Source organism: Hyla sarda, chromosome 2, assembly GCF_029499605.1.
Source record: "Hyla sarda isolate aHylSar1 chromosome 2, aHylSar1.hap1, whole genome shotgun sequence".
NCBI classification, from domain to species: Eukaryota; Metazoa; Chordata; class Amphibia; order Anura; family Hylidae; genus Hyla; species Hyla sarda.
Window position 1 is genome coordinate 159211102 of NC_079190.1, and position 12399 is coordinate 159223500.

Consider the following 12399-nt stretch of genomic DNA (forward strand, 5'->3'; position numbering starts at 1 on the left):
ATCATTAATTCTGTGGGCACAGTGGAATCCTCAATTATGTGGTCACATCGGCATCATCAATTCTGTGGTCACAGTGGCATCATCAATTCTGTAGGCACAGTGGCATCATTAATTCTGTGGGGCACAGTGGCATCATTAATTCTGTGGGGCACAGTGGCATCATTAATTCTGTGGGGCACAGTGGCATCATTAATTCTGTGGGGCACAGTGGTATCATTAATTCTGTGGGGCACAGTTGCATCATTACTTCTGGAGGCACAGTGGCATCATTGATTCTGGGGATACAGTTGTGTCATTATTTCTGTGGTACACAGTGGCATCATTAATTCTGTGGGTACAGTGGCATAATTAATTCTGTGGTCACAGTGGCATCATTAATTCTGTGGTCACTGGCATCATTAATTCTGGAGTCACAGTGGCTTCATTTTATTGTTTTAAGAGACACAGAGGTACAATTAGTCAGCGTTAGAGCATAGCATCTGCAAGTAATGTTGCAGGGGAATAGTGTGTGGCAGTAATATAACAAGGGCCCAGTGTGTGGCAGAATTATTTTCAGGGGCACAGTGAATGGCAGCATTATTTTAAGGGGCACAGTGGGTAGCAGTAATATACCAGGGGCACAGTGGGTGGCAGTTTTATATTCAGGGCAAAGTATGTGGTAGTATTATATTCAGGGATACAGTGTGTGGCAGTAGTATATTCAGGGGTACAGTGTGTGCCAGTATTATATTCAGGGGTACAGTGTGTGCCAGTATTATATTCGGGGGTACAGTGTGTGGCAGTATTATATTCAGGGGCCCAGTGTGTGACAGTATTATATTCAGGGGTACAGTGTGTGGCAGTATTATATTCAGGGGTACAGTGTGTGGCAGTAATATACCAGAGGCACAGTGTGTGGCAGTATTATATTCAGGGGCCCAGTGTGTGGCAGTAATATATTCAGGGGGTACAGTGTGTGGCAGTAATATATTCAGGGGGTACAGTGTGTGGCAATATTATATTCAGGGGGCACAGTGCGTGGCAGTATTATATTCAGGGGCCCAGTGTGTGGCAGTAATATATTCAGGGGGTACAGTGTGTGGCAATATTATATTCAGGGGGTACAGTGTGTGGCAGTATTATATTCAGGGGGTACAGTGTGGCAGTATTATATTCAGTGGGTACAGTGTGCAGCAGTATTCAGGTTATACATCCTCCACACTTCAGTTGTTAGTTTGCTATTGCCTTCATGGCGCTGAGGCCGCTAGGTGTGCACCAAGCATTAGCATACAGCTTGGACCTTTACCGGATGGCAGACCTGGATAAGCGGACCCTCACTAAAAATAGGTGAGAACCCCTGGTCTATATATATTCCCTATCTATGTCAGTGTTTCCCAACCAGGGTGCCTCCAGCTGTTGCAAAACTACAACTCCCAGCATTTTGGGGTGACACCATTTTCTACCGCAATGGGTGACACAAACCCTAGCAACGCCACTGGCTGTGAGTACACAGCATGTGAGCTGCGGGGTCGCGATCCACTGCAGGCCGGCGCGATGACATCACATCATCGCGCCGGCGCCCGGAAATCCCGTCCCCGCGGCCTGCATACTGTAAGTACTAAGAGTATGCTCAGGGCCCAGAATATGTGCCACTGTTAAGGGCACTATATCGTACAGGAGGAGGGGGATTAAAAAACTTAGGGGAATTTTTAATGTGGGGCTGCAAGGCAAAGCACTGGGGGCACTATATGTGAAGAGCACATGACAGGGGGTCCCCTGTGCTGTGCCCCTCACATATAATGCCCCCTGTGCTGTTCCCACACATATAAATTATATGTGTGGGGGGCACAGCACAGGGGGTATTATATGTGAGGGGCACAGCACAGGGGGCATTATATGTATGGGGCACAGCACAGGGGGCATTATATGATATAATTCCCCCTGTGCTGTGCCCCACACATATAATGCCCCCTGTGGTGTGCCCCACACATATAATGCCCCCATCATGCGCCCCTCATATATAATGCCCCCATCATGCGCCCCTCATATATAATGCGCCATCATGCGCCCCTCACATATAATGCCCCCTGTGCTGTGCCCCTCACATATAATGCTCCTGTCATGTGCCCCATACATATAATGCCCCCTGTGCTGTTCCCCTCACATATAATGCCCCTGAGGGGACAGGACAGGGGGCATTATATGTGAGGGGCGCATGATGGGGGCATTATATGTGAGGGGCGCATGATGGGGGCATTATATGTGAGGGGCAAAGAACGGGGGCATTATATGTGAGGGGCGCATGATGGGGGCATTATATGTGAGGGGCGCATGATGGGGGCATTATATATGAGGGGCGCATGATGGGGGCATTATATATGAGGGGCCCATGATGGGGGCATTATATATGAGGGGCACATGATCGGGGCATTATATGTGAAGGGCACAGCACAGGGGGCATTATATGTGTGGGGCATATAACAGGAGCATTATTTGTGAGGGGCACAGCACGGGGGGCATTATATGTGAGGGGAACATGATGGGGGCATTATATGTGAGGGACGCATGATGGGGGCATTATATGTGAGGGGCAAAGAACGGGAGAATTATATGTGAAGAGCACAGCACAGGGGGCAATATATGTTAGGGGCACAGGGCATTATTATGTGGGGGGGGGACAGGACGGGTGATAATTATTATATGTAGGGGCACAAGATGGGGCATTATTACTATATGTGAAGGCACAGAGTGTTTTGTATTTCAGAAGTATATTGTAGATTATGAGGAATTTCTGGGGTGGTACATTTTTTTATGGGCAACAATACATTTGGGTATTTTATTCAGAGGGTGCACTGCACAGCAAGTTATATTCAGAGAGTGCAGTGTGTGGTAGTATTATATTCAGAGAGTGCAGTGTGTGGTAGTATTATATTCAAAGGGCACAGTGTGTGGTAGTATTATATTCAGAGAGTGCAGTGTGTCCTAGTATTATATTCAGAGAGTGCAGTGTGTCCTAGTATTATATTCAGAGAGTGCAGTGTTTGGTAGTATTATATTCAGAGGGTGCAGTGTATGATAGTATTATATTTAGAGGGTACAGTGTGTGGTAGTATATTCAGAGAGTGCAGTGTGTGGTAGTATTATATTCAGAGTGCAGTGTGTGGTAGTATTCTATTCAGAGGGCACAGTGTGTGGTTGTATTATATTCAGAGGGTACAGTGTGTGGTAGTATTATATTCAGAGTGCAGTGTGTGGTAGTATTATATTCAGAGAGTGCAGTGTGTGGTAGTATATTCAGAGAGTGCAGTGTTTGGTAGTATTAAATTTAGAGGGCAGTGTGGTAGTATTATATTCAGAGGGCACAGTGTGTGGTAGTATTATATTCAGAGGGCACAGTGTGTGGTAGTATTATATTCAGAGGGTACAGTGTGTTGTTTATTCAGGGGATACAGTGTGTCAGAATTATATTCAGAAGGTATGTGCCAGTATTATATTCGAAGAATACAGTGTCTGGCAGGTTTATAATAATTATTGTTTTCATGTAGAGGATCAGAATCGTAGTGAGGAGCTATCTGGGCGTCAAGTTTTGCAAATATTTAGCTGGAACAAGTCCCGTGGTAAGTACATCTGAATTAGATAAGGAAAGACTATAGAGAAGACGTCACCTGTAGTCACTGATATCATTGTGTATTCTTCTCACTATAGAGAAGACGTCACCTGTAATCACTGATATCATTCTGTATCCTCCTGTGTGTGTCCCATCAGAGCTGGAGTCACTTGTAAGTTCTGCAGTAATGATGGGTGAAGAAACAACAACTCCCAGCATCCCCTTACCACTACTTAGGACATACTGGGAGCTGTAGTTTTAAATGGTAAAAACCTCTTTAGCACTTTCCCATTCTGTGGCAATTGGTATATTTGATTATTATTCTGACATGTGAACATGGCCTAAGAGTCTTAAACTAGGTTAGGACTGTATAATACATTTAATAATATTGTAAGTTCCGTAAGCAACACCTTGTTTTCTGTCCGCCAACACAAAATACTCTAATAGTGCCCCTCCCGAGACTCGACTCTGGATCAGCCCCTGATTGAGGGGGCATGACCGTGACATCATGAGGGGGCATGGCCAACCTTTGCAGCGTGAAAACAGCGTTCGGAACATTTCGTTCCACGCTGGCTAGTGGAGTACCCCTTTAACTAAATGAACATAGCTTCATATCTGCAGCATCAAGTATACATAGGATATTGTACATGTGAATACTCCCTTAACTTTTTTTTTTTTTCCCAGTGCACAAAAAGTATGCAACTTTATACAAACACTGTCCAGTTTTTTAAGCCAGGTCTGAACTGGTTTAGATTTACAACAAACTGAGGGCTGTGAGACAAAGTGTACAACAAAATCTCCCATAATAAAATTTACAATTATTGCAAAAATTTAAATAAATAAAAAAAGTTAACCAGACTCTGGCATAACTACACAACTTTAAAAAGCGCTTCTAACGCAAAGGCCACAATGAAAATTCTCTAAACAACTGATACAAATCTACACCAGAATACCGGGTAGCACCAAGAACAAATTCCCCCTACAGTGAGGGTGATGAGAGCAGCGCCACACCACGGCCACAAAAGACTCCGCAAGTCACGGAGTGGATGACACAGGGCTTCACCACTCCCGCATCTCCCGCGCTTTCCACACCGCAGCGCGTCCTATGACAAACGCAGCCCAGCATCCTCTGTGAGACCTACGTCATCGTCTGCCTGCTTCGCGCGGACACGCCCCTCTCCTACCAGCTGCTCCTGCAGGAGCCAATCAACTGTCTCCTTCAAAGCGTCTCCACGGCTGCGCCGAAAGCCTCCTGCCGGCTTCACGCGCCACGGGCCCCGCCCCCTGCCAATCTGGCCAATGGCATGCCGGAGAATGTCCAGCGTGTGGGGCGTGTGAGGTCAGAGCGCGGCCCGGCCAGTGTCCCTCCTCCGTGGCCCCGCCCCCCGGCAGGCAGCTCTCCGGCCCGCGCTCAGTGTCGCGCCCTCTTTCTCGCTCTCTCCCCGTGTGTGGAGCTGCGGACATGGCGGCCGAACAGCAGCAATTCTATCTGCTCCTCCAGAACCTGCTGAGCCCTGACAACGGCACCAGGAAGCAGGCCGAGGTGAGCGGGGCCGGGGAGGGAGGAGGATGTGTGTAGCGGTGCCTGTACTAGTCCCGGTTTCCTCATGTCCCAGACGCGGCCCACGTGTTAGCAGAGAGCGGCGCCCCACAGCTTCTCCGCCAGACGCCGGTTCGTCAGCGCTTTGTCGGGATGGGGCAGTGTTATCGCCTGTACCCGCTGTGATGACACGCATGGCTCCTCTATGACTTTACCGCTGCGTTTCCATTACCCCGTGTACACAGCGCTTATAACTTTCCTCTCCGTCTGCTATTACGGCACCTGTCAGCTGTCACTGGGGGTACTGGTGACCACTGGTCCATCATAGGCGCTGACGTCAAGAGAACTCCCGAAAGTTGCAGCAAAACTTGTAATAAAATGTGAATGGCTAAAGATTACTGTTATAGAGAGCGCCATACATCAGTGATCCCCAACCTTTGGCTCTCCAGATCAATGTTTTCCCAACCAGGGTGCCTCCAGCTGTTTCAAAACTACAGCTCCCAGCATGCCCGGGCAGCCGAAGGCTGCCCGGGCATGCTGGGAGTTGTAGTTTTGAAACAGCTGTAGGCACCCAGGTTGGGAAACACTGACCAGATTATAACTCCCATCATACTGGATCTTGAGGCATGCTGGGAATTGTAGTTTTGAAACAACTGTAGGCACCCAGGTTGGGAAACACTGCTCCAGATTATAACTCCCATCATACTGGATTTTGAGGCATGCTGGGAATTGTAGTTTTGAAACAGCTGTAGGCACCCTGGTTGAGAAACACTGCTCCAGATGATCACTCCCATCATACTGACTCTTCAGCAATGCTGGAAATTGTAGTTTTGAAACAGCTGGAGGCACTCTGGTTGGGTAACATTGCTCCAGATGATCACTCCCATCATACCGGCTCTTCAGGCATGCTGGGAATTGTAGTTTGGTAGCAGCTTGGGGAACGCTGCCATAGTCAGTGGGAGGAGTAGGGACCCACTAACCCCCCTACTATTCTCCTTTACCCAATACTCTTGTAGATCATCTCTGGATCTAGCAGAAGAGATTACACAGATGACCGTGCAGAATCACAGCTCTGTGCAGCCTCCAAGTGTGTCATGCTGTGGAGGAAACAGGCTGCGCTGTCGAGATTTCCACATTGCGGGAACCTAAAGTGGAGTAGTGGAGTTGGCATTTTACTAAAAGTTTTAAAGGGGTATATCCATCACAAGTAGTGATTCCCAGATCCAGTAGGTAAAGGAACAATAAGCTGATCAGTGGGGACACGATAGATAGCTTGGGACCCTGACAGATCATGATAGACCACTCCTAAGTTTTCAGGAATTGTACACAACTACCCCTCTTGTTGTCAGGTTGTAGTTACGCTATATAAAGTGCTCATAAACATTTACACATCCTGCCTCATATGCCAGTTGATATATAAGGATTCTCGTGATACATTTGGGGTTCTTCATGTACCAAACTTAAATCAACTGGCAAAGGCCCAAATACTGCACAGGAATTGTGCTCTTCAATTCTACTGTTTCCATTCTCCTCCCTTACCAGTAGATGATCACTTTTTACCCCTGTGATTTTGGGAAGTATTAACCAGACCACAAGCCCTGCTTCCTATTTATAAACAGACTGAAAAACCGATTTGATTTCCACTATATCAACCATTCATACCCTCCTGCCTGTACAAACCTTTAAAGGAAGCCTAAAGGCTGTTCACACGTAACCCAACACGCTAGGTTATTATGCGGGTGAACAGCATTAAAACAGAGGGGCACGTACATAGTTCTGTCAAGCGGATTAAAAGTTCTACCGCCTTTTAGCTGCATTGCTAAAGCGCTTTGGGGCACAATGGATGCGGGCAGCCGTTTCGCAGGGTTTCCCTGCCGCCTTAAAGGAAAAACGGTCATACTGTTCACCCACACTAAACCCAATAGACTGGGACATAGTGTGTGAACAGGAGTCCAACGAGGAGTCACTTAACTACATCCAGTAGGTCCTGAGATGTCCCCCAGAAGATCCTATGCTAAATTCAGCAAATCATGCACAGGGGTCGGGGCTCCGCCCACTCAATTTACATATTGTCTGTGACTCCACATCCTAGTGAAGTGGAGTCATGAAGTCCCGCCCTCTTTGCGCAATTCACTGAATTCAGCAGAGGATCTTCTGGGGGACATATCTTACTGGACATATTTAAGTGACCCCTGGTTGGATTCCTGTTCCCCCACATTATAACTCAGTGTATTGGGTTTAGTGTGGGTGAACAGGCTGACAGTGTTACTATGCAGCGATATGCCTGCCCCGGACATGAATATTCTAATTTATTCACACTCATGTCACCAGGACGTGAGTGAACAACATTGCATATTTATATGAAGGACAGGCATGTAGCTGTATATTGAGGAGGCAGGGGAGCACGGTGATCTGGCTCCTCGCTTCCATTACGCGCAGCAGTGCTATGGCAGTGCACCTGCTCTATGGGAGATCCAAAGATAAGGAAAGCCGGAGCTCTATAAAGGAGATTACTGGGGTCCATTTATGCAGTTTATTCAGTCCCTGCATTTATGCAGTCCCTGCGTGTAGGGTAGAAGTTTTATTCCATTAGGCTACTCCTTTAATGCTGTTCATCCACACTTTAACACCGTCTATTGGGTGTAGTGCTGGTAAATAGGCAGTCACTTTCACTTTAATTCTGGAAAAATCTTGGCAGTACCTTCCAAGGTGATCATGAAAATAATCTGTCGCTTTTGCCTAACCACACACCGCTTTCCAACTACCTCAGTTGCGGATGTACTGTGTAGATTCTTCCAGGTTAGACATGCACGTAGGGGGAGATTTATAAAAAAAAAAGTTGCTGAGTTGCCCATAGCAACCAATAAGATTGCCTCTATTTTTTCAGAGGCCTTTTCAAAAATGAAAGAAGCAATCTGGTTGCTATGGGCAATAGACTGGTTTTGCTAAATCTCCCCTTAGCTCCTAATTCCTACCCTGTACATTACTACATACCCTCTCAGGGGTGTTGTGATCCTAATAAACTTATCACAGCATTGTATACACAGCTGCTTAAAGGGCTACTCCGGTGAAATTTTTTTTTTTTTTTAAATCAAATGGTGCCAGAAAGAAACAGATTTGTAAATCTTAACCCTTCCAGTACTTATCAGATGCTGTATGCTCCACAGGAAGTTCTTTATGAATTTATTTTCTGTCTGACCACAGTGCTCTCTGCTGACACCTATGTCCATGTCAGGAACTGTCCAGAACAGGAGCAAATCCCCATAGCAAACCTCTTCTGCTCTGGACAGTTCCTGAGACAGGGGTTTCAGCAGGGAACACAGACAGTCAGACAGAAAATGAATTAAAAGAGAACTTCCTGTGGCGCATACAGCAGCTAAGTACCGGAAGGGTTAAAACATTATAAAAGAAGTAGTTTACAAATCTCCCAGCCCTCTGGCAGGGAGCACATGGTAGGTTTCACACTGGTGTGGTTCTCTGTGGCGGCCATTGTTTCTGTGATGCTTTGTCTATGGGGTGGTGCGGCCCAAAGCCAGGGGCTTAGTCTGTCAGCAGCAGGGCTGCCTGGCCACTGGGTCATTCCCCCTGTGGGCATGGGGTCTCGGAGGCGGTGGTCACCGCCCGGCGTTACGCCAGTGTTGGGTTAGGGACCCACTCTGACTAGGTGGCCTTGACGTGGCGAGTGGGCTTGTACTTTTTGATCAAAATGTATATTAACAGCCTGTTAGTTTTTTAAATTATGCTAAGAAGCCATGGTGTATGTGAGGCCATGTTTCTTTGTGTTGTAATTTACAAATCTGTTTAACTTTCTGGCACCAGTTTATTTAAAAAAAAATTTAAAAATACTCCTCCGGAGTTACCATTGCTTTTTGTTTGGTATCTATTTAACTGGCCAAATAGATGATAAAATAAAATGGTAACACCACACATCTTTCTGAGGTGGTTGTGCTAGATTTCAAGTAGTGGACATTCCTGGTTGGATGCGACATCTACTTAAAATGTTTCTGCTTTGTAATAGTTCTTACTTTGTTCACCGCAATGATGTGGTCCACTTGATTCTATGTCTACTATACAGCACTCCTTTTTGACTTTTGTAAGATACATTTGTTGGTAAACATAGCGATAAACTCCAATTACTTATTGTATTGTTTACATTAGGTCATATATGGAGGTGTACTGTATGGGATAGTGGTCTGTTGCCCTTTTTATTGAACAGTATAGTAACAAATTGCATATTAACATGTGAGCACATGTATGAGTGATATAAAGGCGCATCTCAGAATTGTTTACATGTAGCTGTGAGATGCCCTGCTTGCCTACAGCAAAATAGAGGAATAAAACCAATAAAATGTATCCAAAGTATAATAAGCTGTCCTGAGCTTATAGAATCATACTTACACAAGCCCAACATATGTTGCGTGACTACTCATCACTTTCACCATTCTCAGCTAAAATATTCCACAGGCAGCTCAGGTCATTGTTGCTCTGAATGTGACTTAATCCTTTCTCAGCAGGACACATTGTTATGCTTGGAGGACAATCTCTGTTGAATGGGTCTGAATCCCAGTGTCTCTCACAGGACAATCTCATTGGTGGAAAGTACTTAGTGACATCATTGAATTGCACAATTCAGCATTTTCTTTCCTGTGACAATTGGGAAAGAAAGGCCAGCGATTTTAGTCTTTTACTCTATTCAAGGACTTTATCCATTGTTATCTATGCCAAACACTACGTGATATATAGGCACACATTGCTGTCTGCAATTGCCACATCACACCAAAATACATACTGATTCCATGTTTACATGGGCTTGACAGACATAATGTCCCCAAAAAACTAGTTTGTTTACATAAGTCACCAACACATGGCTACATTGGTGTTATCTTCAGACCATACAAGATCCTAACCTTTTCTGCCTGCTAGCTATGTATTTTCAGTCTGTTAAAATATGTAAGCAATGGTTTTCAGTGTCTATTCATTGTATGGGTTTGTCCAGGTGTCCCTAACATTTACTGTTCTGGAATCTTCAATGATCAGTAATATCTTCCAAAACCAGTTCCTTTTCAACTTCCTGCTGCGCCACCACAGCGGATTTTAGGCATTCCTGTGGTAATTTAGTGCCATCCAGAACAGAAGATTTACTTTGTAGCACATTCTTCTGTCTAATACAATGGTTTGGTCGTCTAGTCAGATTTCCCTCGCAAAGGTAGTTTCAATTAGGTTTTCCTAAAATTGTGAAGTACTGCCATATTTCCTTTTTTTTTTTTTTTTTTTTTTTTTTGCATTTCTTCAGATATTTTTTTTTTTTCCAATTCATGTGGTATATAGCCACACACATCTGGCTCTAAAAATTCCATATTTGGATGAAATGTCCTTGCAGTTTGCCACATTTTAGTCAACAGATCATTTGTCACAGTGTTCTTTATGACAAAAACTGGCTTAAACAATCTTCACATTGCTGATTTAGAAAAGCGAACCACAGAAAAGTAACCATATGTTAGGGTATCTGTTGCCATTTTTGTGCGTGATGATTGTGGCTAGTCAGAGACCTCACTGTATTTCACACCCAGAGTCACATAGTAAACCAATCCACTTCTAAACCATGTGTTTAACCCCTTAAGGACCCAGCCAATATATATTATACTTTGTTAGTGGTAAAATTTTGTCGATACTTGCATAATTTCTTGGATGAAAAATTCCAAAATTTGATGATGAAATTGAAAATTTAGCATTTTTTTTTTTTACTTTGAAGCTCTCTGCTTATAAGGAAAATGAATATTCCAAATAAATTATATATTGATTCACATATACAATATGTCTACTTTGTTTTCATCATAAAAGTTGACATGTTTTTACTTTTGGAGGACATCAGAGGGCATCAAAGTATAGCAGCAATTTTCCAGTTTTTCACACAATTTTCAAAATCAAAATTTTTCAGGGACCAGTTCAGTTTTGAAGTGGATTTGAAAGGGCCTTCATATTAGAAATACCCCACAAATTACCCCTTTATAAAAACTGCACCCCTTTAGGTGTTTCACAGGAATAGCAGCAAATTGAAGGAAAAAATTCAAAATCTTCATTTTTTTACACTGGCATGTTCTTGTAGATCCAGTTTATGAATTTTTACAAGGGGTAAAAGGAGAGAAATCTTCTAAAATGTGTAACCCAATTTCTCTCGAGTAAGGAAATACCTCATATGTGTATGTCAAGTGTTCGGCAGGTGCAGTAGAGCGCTCAGAAGGTAAGGAGCGACAGTGGGATTTTGGCGGAGAGAAAAAAACACATGGCATACTATTTTGGAAACTACACCCCCTCAAGACACGTAACAAGGGGTCCAGTGAGCCTTAACACCCCACAGGTGTTTCACGACTTTTTGTTAAAGTTGGATATGTAAATGATTTTATTTTTTTTCACTAAAATGCTAGTTTTCCACCAAATTTTACACTTTTACAAGGGGCAATAGGAGAAAATGCCCCCCAAAATTTGTAACCCCATCTCTTGAGAATGGAAAACACCACATGTGGATGTCAAGTGCACTTGGGGTGCACTACAATGCTCAGAAGAGGAGTCACATTAGCAAATTTTGCTGGAATGGTTTTTGGGGGGCATGTCCTATTTAGGAAGCCCCTACGGTGTCAGGACAGCAAAAAAATAAAAATAAAAAAAGGCATACTATGTTGGAAACTACACCCCTCAAGGAATGTAATAAGGGGTACAGTGAGCATTAACACCCCACAAGTGTTTGATAAATGTTCATTAAGGGGGATGTGAAAAGGAAAAATGTTTTTAATTATTTATTATTTTTTTTTTTTTTGGTCTTACACTAAAATGCTGGGGTTACCCCACATTTTTCATTTTCACAAGTGGTATTAGGAGAAAATGTCTTTGTAATTTTGTACCTCATATCTGGTGTCGGGGGGGGGGGGTGGTTGTTGTGGTGTGTCTGGGGGGTGGGGGGAGAGAGTGGATATATAGTGTGTGTGTGTGTGTGTGCTTAGTGTGACTGCATGTTTTAGCGGTACCATTTTTGCATTGATCAGAACTTTTTGATCGCTTTTTACTCATTTTATTCACGATATAAAAAGTGACCAAAATACGCTATTATGGACTTTGGAATTTTTTTGCGTGTACGCCATTGACCTGTGTGGCTTAATTAACAATATATATTTTTATGATTTGGACATTGATGCACATGGCGATATCATGTGTTTATTTACACTGTTTTATTTATGTTTTTAATGAGGAAAAGGGAGGTGATTCAAACTTTTATTAG

The 12399-nt window shown here is 44.0% G+C and overlaps 1 protein-coding gene across 1 annotated transcript in view; it reads left to right on the forward strand.

Moving 5' to 3' along the window:
• The first annotated feature begins 4849 nt into the window (after window positions 1-4849).
• IPO5 (importin 5) overlaps window positions 4850-12399 on the forward strand; it is an 84628-nt gene continuing 77078 nt past the window's right edge. The window contains exon 1 of the mRNA XM_056555608.1: window positions 4850-5129. Within this exon, the coding sequence (XP_056411583.1) occupies window positions 5049-5129 (81 nt within the window). The 5' untranslated portion in view covers window positions 4850-5048. The remainder of the gene's footprint in view (window positions 5130-12399) is intronic.